The sequence below is a fragment of the Rhinolophus hipposideros genome (assembly GCF_964194185.1).
Source record: "Rhinolophus hipposideros genome assembly, chromosome: 23".
NCBI classification, from domain to species: domain Eukaryota; kingdom Metazoa; phylum Chordata; class Mammalia; order Chiroptera; family Rhinolophidae; genus Rhinolophus; species Rhinolophus hipposideros.
In genome coordinates, this window is record NC_138069.1 from 20,210,403 (window position 1) to 20,227,917 (window position 17,515).

General features: G+C 34.9%; 1 protein-coding gene across 2 annotated transcripts in view; it reads left to right on the forward strand.

Annotated features, from left to right (window-relative positions):
* LOC308491905 (RNA-binding protein 27) overlaps positions 1-17,515 on the forward strand; it is a 60,532-nt gene that overhangs the window by 1,714 nt on the left and 41,303 nt on the right. For both annotated transcript variants that reach the window (XM_081036091.1, XM_081036092.1), the window contains exons 2-3: positions 9,260-9,378; positions 12,178-12,302. In XM_081036091.1, the coding sequence (XP_080892217.1) occupies positions 9,260-9,378; positions 12,178-12,302 (244 nt within the window). The remainder of the gene's footprint in view (positions 1-9,259; positions 9,379-12,177; positions 12,303-17,515) is intronic.

The following is a 17,515-nucleotide window of genomic DNA, read 5'->3' on the forward strand; positions in this document are numbered from 1 at the left end:
GGTGCCTGCCTAGTGCCGGGGAGGGTGGGGACGGCCGTTTTGATGTCCGAAGGGCTGTTTGCCTTCCGAGGCCGAGGGGTGCGTGGAGAGCGCAGGTAGGAATGAACGTGCGGTGAGGGCTCCCGAGTTTTACGGCACTGGTGGTCTCCTTCAGGTGAAAGGGACGCAGGGGCGCCCTGGGACATTTTGTAGAATGTGGGAGTCTTCAGTGTGCCTCATGCTTTTCCTACAAGTAAAAAGTCTTAGAGCAAGCTCCAAAAAGATGGAGAGGAATTGGGATAGAGCTGAGAAATAATGAAACTGATTGGTGAAATTGACCACAGGTGGAAAAGGCTGAGAAAAGTATGTTTGAAAAAAAAGTCTTTACCTTTGTGTTATTTAACATTAAAAAAAAGAAAAAGAAAAAGAAACAGAAAAACGTATCTCTCGCTTTTTTTGTGCACCTGCTATTGCCTGTTGCCTTTGCGTGTGCGACAATTTTTCATACAAGCTCTGATTTTCTTAGTAGACATCCTTTTAAAGGTATTTCGTGTGTATTTTATGTCTTGGATAGAAGGTGACAAGTTTTAACATTGTAGTTGGTTTTGTTTTGTAAAGCTCCCTAAAGTGTTTCACGGTAGGTAGTGTTTTTGTTTTTGTTCTTAATGTCAAAATTTATTTTGGGTAGGAACTTAAACCTCCTAAGAGTGTTTTCACTATGCTTTTTGGGCTATTTATACTGATAAATGTTCATGGGTACTTAGTAGTTTTTATGAGTAAAGGTTACCTTTCAAAATGATTTAGTTTCCCCATTTTAAAATTTATTTTATTTTATTTATTTATTTATTTTTAAGATTTTTTTCGGGAAGGGGAACAGGACTTTATTGGGGAACAGTGTGTACTTCCAGGACTTTTTTCCAAGTCAAGTTGTTGTCCTTTCAGTCTTAGTTGTGGAGGGCGCAGCTCAGCTCCAGGTCCACCCGCTGTTTCTAGTTGCAGAGGGCACAGCCCACCATCCGTCATCCCTTGCGTCATCCCTTGCGTCATCCCTTGCGGGAGTCGAACTGGCAACCTTGTGGTTGAGAGCCCACTGGCCCATGTGGGAATCGAACTGGCAGCCTTCGGAGTTAGGAGCACGGAGCTCTAACCACCTGAGCCACCGGGCCAGCCCCCTAAAATTTATTTTTAAAACTCAAATTATTGGAGTGACATTGCCCATTTGTTTTGAGTTATATGTTCAACTCAAAGCACTCATCATGCTTCTTTTTCTAGTCTCTTTAATTTTGGTTAACATTTTTAGGGTTAAAAATATGTAAAATCACTACTAACTTAAACTTTAACAATATAATGCCTGTCCTAGAATTACAAAATAAAAATATGTTTAACTCACACAAGTAATAATAGTTTTTAATGGAAGTATTAATAAGAAATAGTAAATGCAAATGCAGATATCACATACATTTTCATTTCTAGTATGTTGTCATGGAAGATAATTTTTTGTTTTGTTTAGACATCCTAAAATGTAATAAATGATATGCTAAAGAGGGTTGTATTTGTAAATTTACTTTTTGCATATTCCAGATTCAAGGAAATTTTCATGGCAGATTGGCATGTTGCTACAACATGGCATTTCAGAGCAGTTGTTAGGCTTTCAGATAGTATATTTGCAGTGGATATGCTGGAATCATACTGTGGTTGTGCACATGATTTCCCACTGCACTTTCTTATTTAATTTACAGTTAACTAAATTTCTGAAAATTTCCATTTTTTTAGGGGTTTTAAACGTGTTACTTTATATCACTGGTGAAACAAAGACATGTAATGATGTTTCCAAACCAATCCAGTTTACATGTGATGAATGCCTGTCGACAAGTTAGAAATAATCATGTGCTTTTAAGAGCTCATCTGTTACATTCCTCTCCTTTTTGTAGATGTGGGACATATCTTTACTTTTACTAGACGAAAGAGAGAAGGAGGGAGCCTGGAAGAAATGACTCCTTAACTGGCTGGGGAATACCCAGACCATTTTTTTGTTGGCAATGCATAAAGGGGAGAAAAACCATCTTAGTCAAGAAGTTTCTCTGTCTCTTTTCCTACTGCTGCTTGAACAGACTGAACTCACAGATCTTTGTTTGGGGTCATCTTTCCTTACTTTAAAAATATCCTAGATATCCTAGTCATAGAGGCTACGTAGGGATTATGCACAATTAGGAGATGTGGTTTCTATCAAAAATAACTGCTCATTTTAAGTAGGTGAACCCCTTAAAAGTAAGGTTCTAAGTACATGTAGGTGGTAAATGAATCACTGAAAAAATTTCTACAAGTGTAGTAAAAGTTCAGGCAAGCATTTTTCAATACCAAACATGCATTTCTACCAAAAAAAAAAATCTCTAATGGGAAATGTATTTACATATTGAATATATATAGTTCACCGCTGCTTGTTTGGCTTATTGTAAAAATTAGTCTTGGTATATGTCTTGAAAAGAATAGAGGGGTTTGTAATACTTTTTGGACAGTTGTATCCATCTACTATTTGTCCGTCCTTTCATCTGCCTGTTTGCCTGCCCATCCATCCACCCATCCCTCATCTAACCATCTACCCATCCATCCATCCATCCATCCATCCATCCACCCATCCACCCATCCGTCTACCCATCTATCCATCCATCCATCCATCCATCCATCCATCCACCCATCCACCCATCCACCCATCCACCCACCCACCCATCTGTTCATCCATTCATCCACCCACCCACCCACTCATCTACCAATCTACCCATCTAGCCATCCATCTATCCATCCATCCTCCTATCCACCCACCCACCCACCCATCCATCCATCCACCCATCCACCCATCCGTCTACCCATCTATCCATCCACCCATCCACCCACCCACCCATCTATCCATTCATTCATCCACCCACCCACCCACTCATCTACCAATCCATCCATCCATCCATCCTAGTAGCATTGCTATGTAAATCAGGGCATTTAGTTTCTAGTTTTTATCTCCAATTCACTGTGTGACTTTGGAGACATTGTCTAACCTTTATCTATTAAACATAGTTAATTGTATTAGCCTTTAGCTTACTTCACACATATGGTTTGAATATTAATGATGCCGACTGTATACTGCTTTGTGTACTTCAACTCATTAAATATAAATGAAATTTCATGGTTTTTGGAATATGAAAATACACTAAACTTTCTGCAAAAATATTTTGCTTATTAATGGTAAGCATCACTGCCACTTACAAAATAATTCTAGTGCATGACAGACCTAGAGTCTCATTGTGGGCTGAATAGGCAGGAATAGGAATTGCTAGTGAAAGCCATAGACTTGATGTGCGGTTTCTGTGAGATCAGGCCATATCAAGGTCTTTTAAAGTGTACTAGGAGATTGAACATGTCATCTCTGAGTGTGATGGAAAAGGCAGCAATAAGGTTCACGGACTGAGACTATTTCATTGGTTCATATTTATTGGTCATGGGGGTATACTTTGGTTGAACTCTAGAATTTACATGTTGCTATAGGTTTGCAACCCTTATCAAGTTAAGCTCTGACTAGTGATCTCTGCAGTTGCTCAAACAGGAGGAAAAATCATCACCTTGCAGCTAGCTGTTAGATGTGACCTCCCTGATAAATAAATTACTAGGGTGAAATGAGTATTTTGGAGGCATCTTCTTACAATTGAAAGTACTGACAGTTTTCTAATGTGTACTTCAGTGGCTTCAAAAAATTAGTTTGCCTCTAAACTGCTATGGGACTTGTTTAAGGAAATCTTTAAATGTTGCATTGAAAAGGACTTATTTTGACCAGAAGACTCCTTGGCAAGTTTTAGCATACTAAGTTAAGAACATACTTGTTCTTATGTCCTTTGGTCTGCCTCCTAAATATGTCTGACTTCATTCTTCCTGGCCCAACTGCTATAGGCTAGAAGCCAGAAATTGCTTTTGTAGCCCTGCGTTTTCTACCACTGTCTTTTTTCATCCTCGCAGTGTTGTTTCGTTATTAATCCCTTTTTCAACCATTTGTTATTTTGTACTGTAATTATTTGTTTTCACACCCATCTCCTGGCCAATGACTGCAGGGTAAGAAGGTCTGTCTTGCTCAAAGTAAATTCCATTACCAGCAAGATGCTTGGCATTTAGTAAACGTTCAGTAAATGTTGGAATGGATCAGTGTCCTCATGTATATTTAGGTTGGTCTACGATTAGAAACATATGATTTTTTTTTTTAATAGTCCAATTTTCTGGCTGTGCTTAGTTGGTACCTACTGCTCTAGGGAGCCATAGTCCAAATATCAAAATGGTGTTTGCAGCTAACAGATGTATGTGTATGCATTTTTCACCCAAAATAAGTTTAGGAGTATTTTATGCTATGTCATATTAATTCATGAAAATTAATTAAGGGGAAGATGAAAGCTTTTATTTGAAAAGTAGAAGTACCAATATTTGTATATCTTTAATATGTGTTAACAGTTTCTTAGAACTTAATAGTTAATAACCTATATACTCTTTGATAAAATAAGCTCAGTTTTACTTATTTTTCCAGTACTGTCTTATTAAAGGAATAATCTGGAGACAGATTTCAGAGTCAAACCTTTTGGTTTTTTACTCTTTTATAAAGTAAAAGTAAAAGCATTATTTGCATTACAGAAAATATAGAAAGGAGAGAAAACGATAACATTATTTGTGTATGTTTCTTTCCAGTTTTTCTTTTGTGTATGAATTTCCATGTAGTTGTAATCTGATTCAAATGTAAAATTTTTTTATCTTGATTTCTCTAATTGACATTACACCAGAAGCATTTTTCATATTTGTGTGTTTTTATAACCATCACTTTGGATGCCTATGGTTTCATAAGCATTCAACAACAAGAATGGTTACCTTGACTTTACTTTTTTCTGTTAAAAATAATGCTGTTTTTATACAGTAAACATATATTTTTACTGTCTCTTAGGTACCAATAATATTTTCTATATTTGGCTTTATTTCCTGAGGCTAGTTTCACATAAGAACAGCTATTATATTAGTCGAAGAATGTGAATTTTTTTTTTTTTTTTACGGAGGGTACAGCTCACAGTGGCCCATGCGGGGATCGAACTGGTAACCTTGGTGCTCCCAGCACCACACTAACCAACTGAGCTAACCAGCTAACCAGCCACCCAAGAATGTGAATATTTTTAATGGTGGTTGATACACGTTAGGATTAGGAGGTTTTTTACCTGTGGCCTAATAGCATATTCATTAGTTCTCTCACCTCTGAAACAAAAACCACACAAAGGTATTTTGAAGGTAGAACTTCAAAATAAGCCAATATTCAGAGATATGTAGATTTTTCTGAAAGTGGAAAAGGTTTATAGTCCTGGCTTTTCCTAAAACAAGTAGACTGTAATTTTTTTTTTTTAATTTTTTTTTTAGTATTGTTTCTTGGCTTGGGGCCTAAGGTAAGGAAGGACCTTCACTCTTAGACCTTGAGATTGGGTACATGTCTGAAATCTGTAAAGCTGATGTACCAGCTCAGCAGATGTGTCATACATCTGCAATGGAGATTTCCTTAGGAATGAAAAGGTCAAATTTGAGGTTTATACAGATAAGACCTTTTTAGGGAGATAGTTCTGTTAACTTCCCCTAATAAAAATTCATCTTATTTGATTTTTATTTTTTTAATAACTTAAAAGATATATAATTGAAACATTTTCTTAGAACATTATTATGCAAGGTGTAAATTTTAAGGACCTCATTAAACTTTAGGAAACTTCTGTTGTTGGGGGTGTTTATTTGTTTTTAAGATTTTATTGGGGAAGGGGAACAGGACTTTATTGGGGAGCAGTGTGTACTTCCAGGCCTTTTTTCCAAGTCAAGTTGTTGTCCTTTCAATCTTAGTTGTGGAGGGTGCCATTCAGCTTCAATTTGTTGTCCTTTCAGTCTTAGTTGTGGAGGGCGCAGCTCAGCTCCAGGTCCAGTTGCCATTAGTGGCAGAAGGCACAGCCCTTGTGGGAGTTGAACCGGCAACCTTGTGGATGAGAGGACGCGCTCCAACTAACTGAGCCATTTGGGAGCTCAGTGGCAGCTCAGCTCAAGGCAGCTCAGCTCGAGGTGCCGTGTTCAATCTTAGTTGCAGGGAGCGGAGCCCACCATCCCTTGCGGGATTCGAGGAATTGAACCGGCAGCTTTGTGGTTGAGAGCCCACTGGCCCATGTGGGAATCGAACTGGCAGCCTTCGGAGCCTTCAGAGCTCTAACGGCCTGAGCCACTGGGCTGGCCCTGTTGTTGGGTTTTTATTTTAACTGAAGGTTAACTATTGGTTGAGACTTATCTCAAAATGATACATGAATTTGTAATGTAGATAGATATACATTAGAAAAGTGCATGTGCTGTGAAAGAGATTTTACTCGTGTGGAATTGCAGCTGAGTTTTAGTTCCATGGAGGTGCTCTCTGATCTTGAGTGAATCACTTAATTTGTCTAATATTTACAAATTTAGGTATCTAGTATATCAAATGAATAATAATTCATTGATTATACTGTTAAGGCCTTTCAAAGACTATAGTAGAATAGTAATTTTAGATGGGTATTACTATGTTTTTTAAACTTTTTTTTATAAAAGGAGCCCCTTTTTGTTTGGAAACGTATGTTTAACATTGCCATGGATCTGAAAATGGAAATCTATTTCATTCCAAAATGTGCTTATCCCTATAGTTAAGCAGAAATGAGTTTTCGTAAGCTTAGGTTACAAATAAATAGCTAAATGGTTTTACTCTTCAAAGGTATTATTTCTTGGGTAGAGAGGTAAGAAGTGGCCCTGCATTTTTCTAGTAATCTATCAAGGATCTTAGTCATGCTCGGATTTTTGTGGCACATTCTGGATGTTTTATTGGGCATTTATTAGCATTGCTACCATAGCTACTACACTATTGTAATTGTCAGTTTTAAAAAATTATATAGTAAGGGGTGATAAAAGAATAAATAAGAACAATTATAAAGGCACAGAAAATTACAACATAAAACTCCCCAATGTGTTTAAATTTCACCATTCAATTGGTGTAACTTACTTTTTCAGACTGGAGATTTTCCTCCGAGTACACTTGATGGATTCATATTAGCTCTTAACTTAAATGGCCTATTCCTTTGGTTTAAACACATTTTTGTATTTGGTGTAGAATTCTGATGATATTAACAATCAGTTGTTCATGCACATTAAATAAATATTTAGAATCTGTGGTCACTTATTTCTTGGTGTCTATCTTCCACTACTCTTACCTTCTGGTAACTATTCATCTTAAGTTTAACAGTGTCACATCAAAATGTATTTCATTAGAAGCAGCCTAACTCTCCATTTGTTTTTCAGAGTCTGAATACTAAATATCTGTAAGATATTTGGGTATGTTTAACCCACCTCATTTATCCAGTAATCTGAATGTTTAGCCTGTTTCTCACTAGAAACTTTGTATCTTTCCTTACCCACCATGTACCATCAGGTCATGAGTCTCCTTGAAAGTTGACATAACACCAGAGAAAATAACATTGCCTCTTTATGCCATTCTTACTTATTTGTATTTTTAAAAATCCCTTTCTTTCCATGTTTAGAATTGTTTTTTTATACAGAATCTGAACTTTCTAAGTAAAGGTAGAAATGTAACTCCCACCCCATTTGAATGTTGATTAGAATTACACTGATCAAGTATCTAATTGTTCTCAAGATGAAATTAAGTCTACCTATACAGCTCTACTTTGAGGTATTCATGGAATAGCCAAGGTGGACATGGCATGTGTAACATTTTTTGAAGGTACAACAGCTATACATCCATTGTAGAATTTAGCAATTGGATTTACTAGGATAATCTGTTCATAATTCTTCAACATGTAATTTATATATATATTTTTAAAGAAAAATCCAGGCTTTTAAATTGCATGTTTTTATTAGTATGTAGCTCATCATGTTTGGCACTTATACTTTCTCCTTGTGCACTTTGATCATTGGCCATAATTTATTTTTATTAGCTTTTGAATTTTGTAAAATTGACAGTCATTGAAATTTGCTGTCTTAGAATTTGATGCATAAATGTGCATAGCTATTTCAAAAACCAGCCTTTCCCACAACAGTGTTAATATTGGCAATAATTTAAAAAATCTTACTGAATTATGAACTTTAAATACGTAGACTAGAAGGAAGTAAAGGTGCTAGTGCTTGTTTTTTTTTTATTTGCTAATCATAAAGTTGTTGGAATGGAAATGTGATTGATACTCGAGCTGAAACTTTAACTGTCTGGTTGACAGTGGAGGGCCAAGGAGTATAGTAATAGAACAAGATTAGTTAGATTTGAATAGTGTTTTACAGGGATACAATCACTTTACTTGCATACTGATTTTATTTACTGTCATTGGGAATTTTTTCATTTTACCTCTTAAAATAATCCTATGAAAACACAAAAGATATGTGTCACTTAAATGTACATTTTTGAGGAAAATAGAATAGTAAAATAAATATATATTTACAACATAAAAACTTTTCAGTTTCATGTAATGTAGATAAAACGTTAAGTCTGACAGATATGTCAGGAGTTGGCAACTCAAGGATCGTGTGCTGTGCTGGCATAGGATTTTGAATGTCCAAGTCAGGTTACTGCTAACTAGAAAAAAAAAGTGAAGTAGATAAGGGTTTTATCTCTGCTGCCCTTCCACCTCCTTTCTTACCCTTTCTGTTCTAATTTCCACATCTTTTCTTCCTTGCTCAAGTGTTTGCCAATAATATTTAAGATGCCATCCTTGTGTCCTCACTTTTTAGAAAAGATCCTTAAGATACTCGAGCAGATTAGCGGTGGAGTTGATCGCCTTTTTTGGATGCTGGTGTCGGGGCTTCCAGGGAAAGGGGGAAATTGTCCCATTGCTTCCCCTCTTTCTTCCTCATAGGTCCCATGGAACAGATAGTTCCTGAGGATATTGACAGTGCTTCTACAGGCTGGGAGTCAAGCTGCAAGCTAAGGCTCAATTGCCAACTCTTCCCTATTACCATTGAAAAAAAAATCAATGTAGATTTGTTTCAAAATTCTGGGTATAATTAGAACATCGAAAATAGGACGCAAACTATTTTATAAAAATAAGCAGAAAAGGAACATCTTACTTGCACTATATGTATGTTGTTTGTTACAATAGTCACCTGTGTTTGCAGTCACTTTTAAAGTTTTTGACCTTTAGCTTTCCAAAATAGGGGTGACTTTATTAATGACATAGCATTTGAAAAAAGTGTTTTAAATTTTTGTTTTGTCTCCAACTAGATGTGATGCTGATCCTTCAGCCTTAGCCAACTATGTTGTAGCGCTGGTCAAAAAGGACAAACCTGAGAAAGAATTGAAAGCCTTTTGTGCTGATCAACTTGACGTCTTTTTACAAAAAGGTAATGGTTATGGGCCTTCCTCCAAGTATTTAAAGATTTTAAATTTAAAGCTTCCTGTCAAAATCTTGAATGCATAATATGGAAGGGAGAAAAATTGGTAGGGTCCTTTAAATACTTGAATATATGCTTGTTTATCATGTATTTTGGCAGAATTGTTTTTCCCTTTTCTGTTCTGTTAATTTCCTATACTGAGGCAGTGGTAACTGATGCTTTTTAGGTGAATGGGTCCTTCGTGGCTTGCGGCAGAGCCTAGTTGATGGTTGGGTGGGGGGTGGTAACAATTTAAGGATAAGGAACCTGCTTATTCTCAGTGTTTATTAGGACAGTAAAGCTATCTGTTGTTTTCCCTCTTGGCTGGGGCTTCTTGATATCCAAGAAGAGATGGTATGATCCTCTTGTCTTTGTTCCTTTAACTTCCCATCTTCTCAGCACAGTCCTTTCCATAGTGCACCGAGCTCCCTGGAGTCCTCCCTGCTGCTTCTCTGACCTCATCTACCTTTCTTCCTCACTGTTCATTCGAGCCACATTGACTGCCTTGCTGTTTTTTCCAACATGGCAGACATGTTCCCACCTTGGGGCTTTTGAACTCTCTTTACTGTGACGTCCTTGAAGCATTGTGTCTTTCCTTGTGGTTTCTCGTCTCTTCTCAAATGTCACCTTCCTGTAGTTTCCTCTGGGTACCTGTATCCAATCTATATAGTAAACCCAGACCCCTAGTAACTCTCCTCTTCCCAACCTTGCTTTATTTGGTTTTTTTTTCATGGCACTTGTCACTCCCTGTCATATATTTATTTGCCTGTTTATATGTGTCTCTCCCTCCTACCCTCTGTTTGGCCTTTCCCTTTGTTGAGAGTGGAGATGTGGAACCTACAGTACCTGACTCATAGAATATACTCAATAAATATTGTTGAATAGATGAACAGGAATGTAGATAATGCACACTTATTGGTTGACCTTGCTGTTGGTGTTAAGAAGATACCTTTTAACTCAAATAGCTGCTGAGAAAAAGAAGATAATATGACTTTTCAATCTGAAACATAGGATTACATATTTTTCAGAAGCATTTTAAGGCTTTTCTGTATTTAAAAAATCTAATACTTACAGAATTGCTCTGCAGTACAAATGAGTATTTCCTTTTTTAAATATACTAATTTGTATTACTTCGTTTCCATTAAAGATAAGTCATGTGAGGTGTACAGCCATTAAAAAAAAAGGTAAAACAGCAAAGACCTTTTGGGTAAGGCAAATATATCTTCAGACATCTAAGAATTCCTTGTTATAAATGCTTTAAAGATTTTTAGTAACTTTTTAAAATTACAAAAGCAATACACATGAGGAAGAATTTTAAAGAACATTTTAAAAAGGAGAAGAAAATAAATAGCCACAAACTTGCCACCATAGAGAAAAATCACTTTTGTCTACTTATGTATGGTGTGTATATCTTCCAGACTAGCACTGTTCAGTAAAACTTTGTGCAATGATGGGTGTGGTCTGTATATGCCCTTTATGATTCAGTAGCTCTAGCGGCTATTGAGCGCTTGAAATGTGGCTCATGTAACCTAAGAACTGAGTCTTAAATTTAATTTTAATTAATCTAAACAGCCACATGTGCTCAGCTCTACATTTATGTACATGTTTATGTCACATTAAAGTGGTTTCAAATAAATATACTCTTATAATATGTTTTATGAAAAAACAGTATATCTTGAATATTATTTAGTGTTAGATGTTTATGCTTTTTCTTCATTGGGTTATATGTCTTTTAAATTAAAAAAGTAATATTTTTAAAAAATGTTTTAGAAAGCAGAAGCATATGGAGAAAGTGATCATAAAAGCTTTTGAAGGGTCTGATTAATTTGTTATCTAAAGTTATGTGTAATAGTTCACAAGAGGTAACAGTTTTATAATCATGGAAAATATTACACAGATTAATAAGTTTATGAAAAGATGCTTTTCTGAAGCAAAATTAGACATTTTAGAAACAACTATTTATGTAAAATGTATAATAATTGCATTGTAAGAAGTCTGTTGTACTTTTAACATGCAATTTAGCTATTCCTTAGGGTAGGACCAATGAAAATTATTTAAATTGGATTTGAATAACAAATATTTTGATACTTATATTTTTAACAAATTTATCTGGTTCTCCCCATTCAGTTAGTCTGAAAAAGTTACAAAATAGAACAGCCTTTAAGTAAAACACTAGAAGATACTTCTGTGTTATTCTCATGCCAAAGTTTTTTCAACTGATTTAAAAATATTTTAAATTAAATTTTTGAGTAGACAGTGTATTAAATCCAACAATACATAGGTATACCGTGAAAAGTTTCTCTTACCTGTTTTTCATCTGTTCTCTTCCTACCTCCAGTACACAACTTATTTTTTGTCCTTTCAGAGTTGTTTAATGCAAATATAAACAGGTACAAATATTTATTCTTATATCTTTGAGATCTGATATTATCAGTACTCATACTTTTTACAGCTGCTGTGTACTCTGTTGCATGTTTGTCACATAGCTTATTTAACTGATCTCTTATTCATAGAAATGAGGGTGTTTTCAGTCTCCTACTATTAACATACTCAAATAATCTTGCATATATATATATATATCATTTTGTATATGTGCAAGTATGCCTGAAAGACTTAAAAACCCAAAGTGGGATTCTCCCCCATAAAGGTTACACTCATTTTTAGTCCCACTGACAGTACATGAGATGTCGCATTTTCCTCTGCTTTGCCAATGCGGTGTGTGTTGTCAAGTTTTTGTTTGTGTAACACTTAAATATTTCTTCTCCTTAGAAACTTCAGGTTTTGTGGATAAACTATTCGAAAGTCTCTATACTAAAAACTACCTTCCACCTTTGGAACCAGTTAAGCCTGAGCCAAAACCACCAGTCCAAGAAAAAGAAGAAATTAAAGAAGAGGTAAAGCAAAGTTTTCTTTTGTTTTTGGCGCTTCTTAGATCCTATTATCGGTGTCATTCTTAGTTGGAAGTTGACATCTTTAGATGAGAAGTGATTATCTATTTATTAAAGTTTGTGGGTTTGGGCATGGTGCAGATTCTTTATCAGGGCTTCCTAATTCCTTGGACTTTAAGAGTTGGGAGAATTTCAGATAGCTTGTTTAGAATCAAGTAATATTTTAGCAATGTTGAGGAATTCAGAATCTTATCCAGTGACTTTTAAAAAAAGAAAACTTGGTTAAATATGGAGGCTTGACTAAAAGTAAAGTACTAATTAAACCTCAGGAGAACTCATTAGGTAACATATTTTCATGTAAATTGAGAAATTATTTCCTCTTTTTTTTTTAAATTTTTATTGGGGAATACTGGGGAACAGTGTGTTTTTCCAGGACCTATCAGCTCCAAGTCAAGTCATTCTCCTTCAATCTACCCTGTTTCCCCCAAAATAAGACCTAGCCAATCAGCTCTAACGCGTCTTTTAGAGCAAAAATTAATATATGACCCAGTATTACATTATATTATATTATATTTATTATATTATATTATAATTATTATAAGACCTGGTCTTATTTTACTATAATTACTTATGTTAATTTTTGCTCTAAAAGACGTATTAGAGCTGATTGTCTGGCTAGGTCTTATTTTGGGGGAAACACGGTAGTTGTGGAGGGCACAGCTCAGCTCCAAGTTCAGTTGCCATTTTCAATCTAATTGCAGGGAGCACAACCCACCATCCCATGTGGGAATTGAACCAGCAACCTTGTTAAGAGCTCACATTCTAACCAACAGAGCCATCCGGCCGCCTGATTTTCTCTTTTTTAACCATACAGAGTTGTTTTTTTTTTGTAGTTAACGTAATTATAAACATTACTCATAGGAAAGAAAAGGGGGGAAAAATGTTTTTACAACGTTGAAATATAAAAATGTGATTATAGATTGTAATCGTTTGAACCAAGGAAGAAATTTTAGAGTTCATTTGTAATTCTTTTTATGTATAGACAACATAGTATTATATGAATATGGGTTCCAAAATCAGGCTGAATGAGTAAAAATAGTAGCTCTAAAGTTAACTTTTATTTGTACATCAGCAAAATGATGGTTGTAGTAGTATGTATCTCATTGAAGATTAAATGAGATTTTACACACACACACACACACACACACACACACACACACACACCCCTAATTCAGTGCCTGGCACATAAATGTTGGTTATTATACAGAAATGTTGCTCAACTTTTATTTTTTCATAATTATATAATAAACTTTTATTTGGAAATAATGTCAAACTTACATAAAAATTACAAGAATAGTATCCCAAACATCCATATACCATCTACCTAGATTCACATATTGAAGATTTGTTTCTCTTACTCTCTGTATATGCGTACCCAAAATTGTTTTTTCCCTGAATCATTTGGGAGTAAGTCAGATACATCATGACCTTTGACTTCTAAATACTCTGCGTATTTCATAAGAATATTCTCTTAAATAGCTATAATTCCATTATCAGTTTCAGTAAATTTAACATCAATAAAATTATTTACTATCTGTATTCCAATTTTGTCCGTTGACCAACAGTGCCGTTTTTTTTTTTTTTTTTTATAGCTTGCTTTTTTTCCTTTTCAGTACAGAATTCATTCTAAGTATCACATACTGCATCTAGTTGTCATTTGTGATAACGTTTTTAAATGCTAGGCTAATTGAATTACAAAATGTGGCTATACTTGATTGAGATCAACTGAGACCACTATCACTTTTTTGGTTTTGGCTCATGACTTCTAATTGTCTCAGAAAGTCTTTTTAAAATGGGAGAAGTGTCTGTTTGAATGATAGTTGGTTTGAATATAAAATAAATACTGCATTATCTGGAGTTTTGAATGAACAGTTCAAAAATTGTTGCTTTATTTCATTTCGTATCTTTGCAGTAAATCCAAATTTTGAAAATTGTGCAAAATGGGTATCTGCTTCTTTGTATAATTACTCCAAATGATGCTGTCTGGCATTTCTCCTGTTTTCTAATATTCTTTAACTTAATTTTTATTACTGATGTGAATAATAGCTCATATAATATTTTGTAGCAATTCTGTTAGATAATGTGGAAGGAAAGGGATTTGAGGTAGTACATACCTTTGGCTAATTGTCTAATTTTTGGTATGTGCTCAGTTGATGCAGTTGAGCAGGGTACAGAGGAGCAGACCCATCTAAGGACTAGCCATTTTTCAACTTTGGTTTCAAGCTATATTGTACCATCAGTTAGTTGTTTTACAATTAGACTGTTGGTCACAGGAAGAACCAGGTGAGAGAATGTGAATCTTTGGAACAGCTAACTCATCCTGGTGCTGGAAAAACACTTGGTTCATATGTATGAACGATGCTTTTTATATACAGTTGGAAAATTACTTGTAAACTTGCTGTAGTTATAATTGGCTCTTATTAAACCCCTTTACCCTGTCTGTCTGAGTTCATGAACGTGCAAAAGACAATCCATGAAGATAATAGATTTTTTGGTACTAAAATTCCTTATTCACTGATACCATGATCATCTGAAATGTTAGAAGGCAGTTTTTCTTTGATACAATGTATGGATTTATGGCTAGAAATATATGAACCTCTTGCTCAACTTTCCCCCTCCTTTGGTTTGTCTGAAAATATTTTATTTCATTTTTATTTTTTAAAAACCTATTAAGTATTTTCAACAAACATCAAAAGGAGACAGAATATTATAGTGAATTCCCATGTATTCATCACCCCCCCCCGCCCCCCGCCAATAAACCAATCCATTAACATAAGGCCAATCCTGCCCCGATTAGTACACTTTTGTATCCAAAATGGTCCAAGGGAATGGAGGCTGTCACACTTGTGAAGCCATGATAGACCAAGATAATAAATAATTTAAACTTCTTAAACAGATGTGTAATGATCAGACTTCTAATAGATATGAGGTAGAAAAATTTAAGTCAGGTGGACAACAAAGACGAAAAACTTAAAATTAGTATGTCTGGTCATCTGATTCTATAAAGAAATGTACTTTTCATATTATTAGAATAGTAGGAGCAAAGTAGGTAAGAGGTTTTGGTATATGAAGTCTACGTATATATTACTAATTCAAGAAACATAAGACAGTATAATGCCATTATAACTAATTTCAGAATAAAAGTGTAAAATTGTGGGAAAACATATCCTCATCACATGAAATTCTAGAAATTTTATTTAAAATAGGTAAGAATACAGATTACTTTTGTTAACTTACAAAGTTTTTATTATGAAAATGTTTGAAAGAAGCCAGATAATAATGAGCCCCCATGCACGCATCATTCGGCTTGAATAATTACACATCCTTGGCCAGTCAAACAGTTCGCCTATTTAAAGTGTAACACAAATGGCCATGGTTTTTATTGTATTCAGAGTTGTGCAATCATCACCGCAGTTCATTGTAGAACATTTTCATTATCCAATAAAGAAACCCTGTATCCATTAGCCATTACCCTCCAAGTGCTCCCTACTCCCTTCACTTCCCCTCTCCAGCCCTAGGCAACCACTCATCTACTTTCTGTCTCCATAGATTTGCCTTTTCTGGACATTTCATATAAATGGAATTACAAGATATGTAGACTTTTGTGACTAGCATCTTTTACTGAGCATAATGTTTTCAAGGTTCATCCAGGTTGTAGCATGTATCAGTAGTTCATTTTTTATAACTGAATAATACTCCACTGTATGACTATATCACATTTTCTTTATCCAGTCATCAGTTGGTGGATATTTGGGTTGAGAGACAGGTGGTTAACACTTTTTGGCTATCACCATGTTTCCGCAAAAATAAGACCTAGCTGGACAATCAGCTCTAATGCATCTTTTGGAACAGAGAGTAATATAAGACCCAGTCTTATTTTACTATAATATAAGACTGGGTCTTATATAATATATAATATTTAATACCAGGTCTTATTTTACTATGAGACTGGGTCTCATATATAACATATAATATATAATATGTAATATATAAAAGTATATATATTATATTATATAATATATAATGTAAGACTGGATCTTATATTAATTTTTCCTCCAAAAGACACATTAAAGCTGATTGTCTGGCTAGGTCTTATTTTCGGGGAAACACAGTAGGAATAATACTGCTGTGAACATTGACGGACAAGTTTTTGTGTGGCTTGATGTTTTCATTTCTTTAGGATCCTTTGACTTTTAAAATATAGTTTTTTCCATTAAGAATTAATACATCAAAGAATTAAGAATTTAAGAATTAAGTCATCAAAAAAAATCCTTGGGAGGGTGGCCGCTTAGCTCAGTTGGTTAGAGCACAGTGCTCATAACATCCAGGTAGCTAGTGTGATCCCTGCATGAGCCACTGTGAGCTGCGCTCTCCTTAAAAAAAAAGAAAGTGTTTTTAAAAAATTTAAAATCCTTGGAAAATGCAGAAAGGCAAAAAGAAGGAGAAAGACCTCCAAGTTGATGTCTTTTAAGTCTCTCTTAGTCTTTAAATCCACCCCCTTAATACCTACCTATGTATCTCTCTCATTCTTTTCTTCATCTGCCTCTTTCCGTAAATTTTATCTTGTTGAAGAAACTCAGTCATTTGTCCTGTAGAGTTTTTTGCTGTCTGGATTTTGCTGATTACCTCCCAGTGGAGTAATATATCCTCTGTATTTCCTGCAAATTGGTAGAGAGAATGATTTTTAAACCTCATCTAATGATGATACAATGTTTGGGCCAGCACCATATGGTTGCCATTTATGCTGCCATTTTGTGTTGCCTGAGTTTTATTAAATAGTTATCTCTTGTTCCATTCACTCATTTCCTGATTTGAGGTAAGTGAGTTTCTCCATTAGATAGGCATTTGTTCAGTTCTTGCAAATGACTTTATTTCACCTGTCTTTAGTAAAGGCTATATATTTGTTTTGTGATTAACTTCTGTTTAAAAACAATAATAAAATCACTAGTTCTCTGTTTTTGGTTGGTCTTGACTATTAGGCTTTAAAAGAAGCCTTAACATTTCCCTTAATTATAATATCATTTTTCCATAATTCACATGAAATAGTTTTATAGTGTTCGTTAACTTAACCTTTTGTTCCTTAAACCTTTTCTGTGAAATGTAATGTCCTTCTCAAATGAATTTATGTGTGAGTATATTTTATAATTAGGAAAACAAAT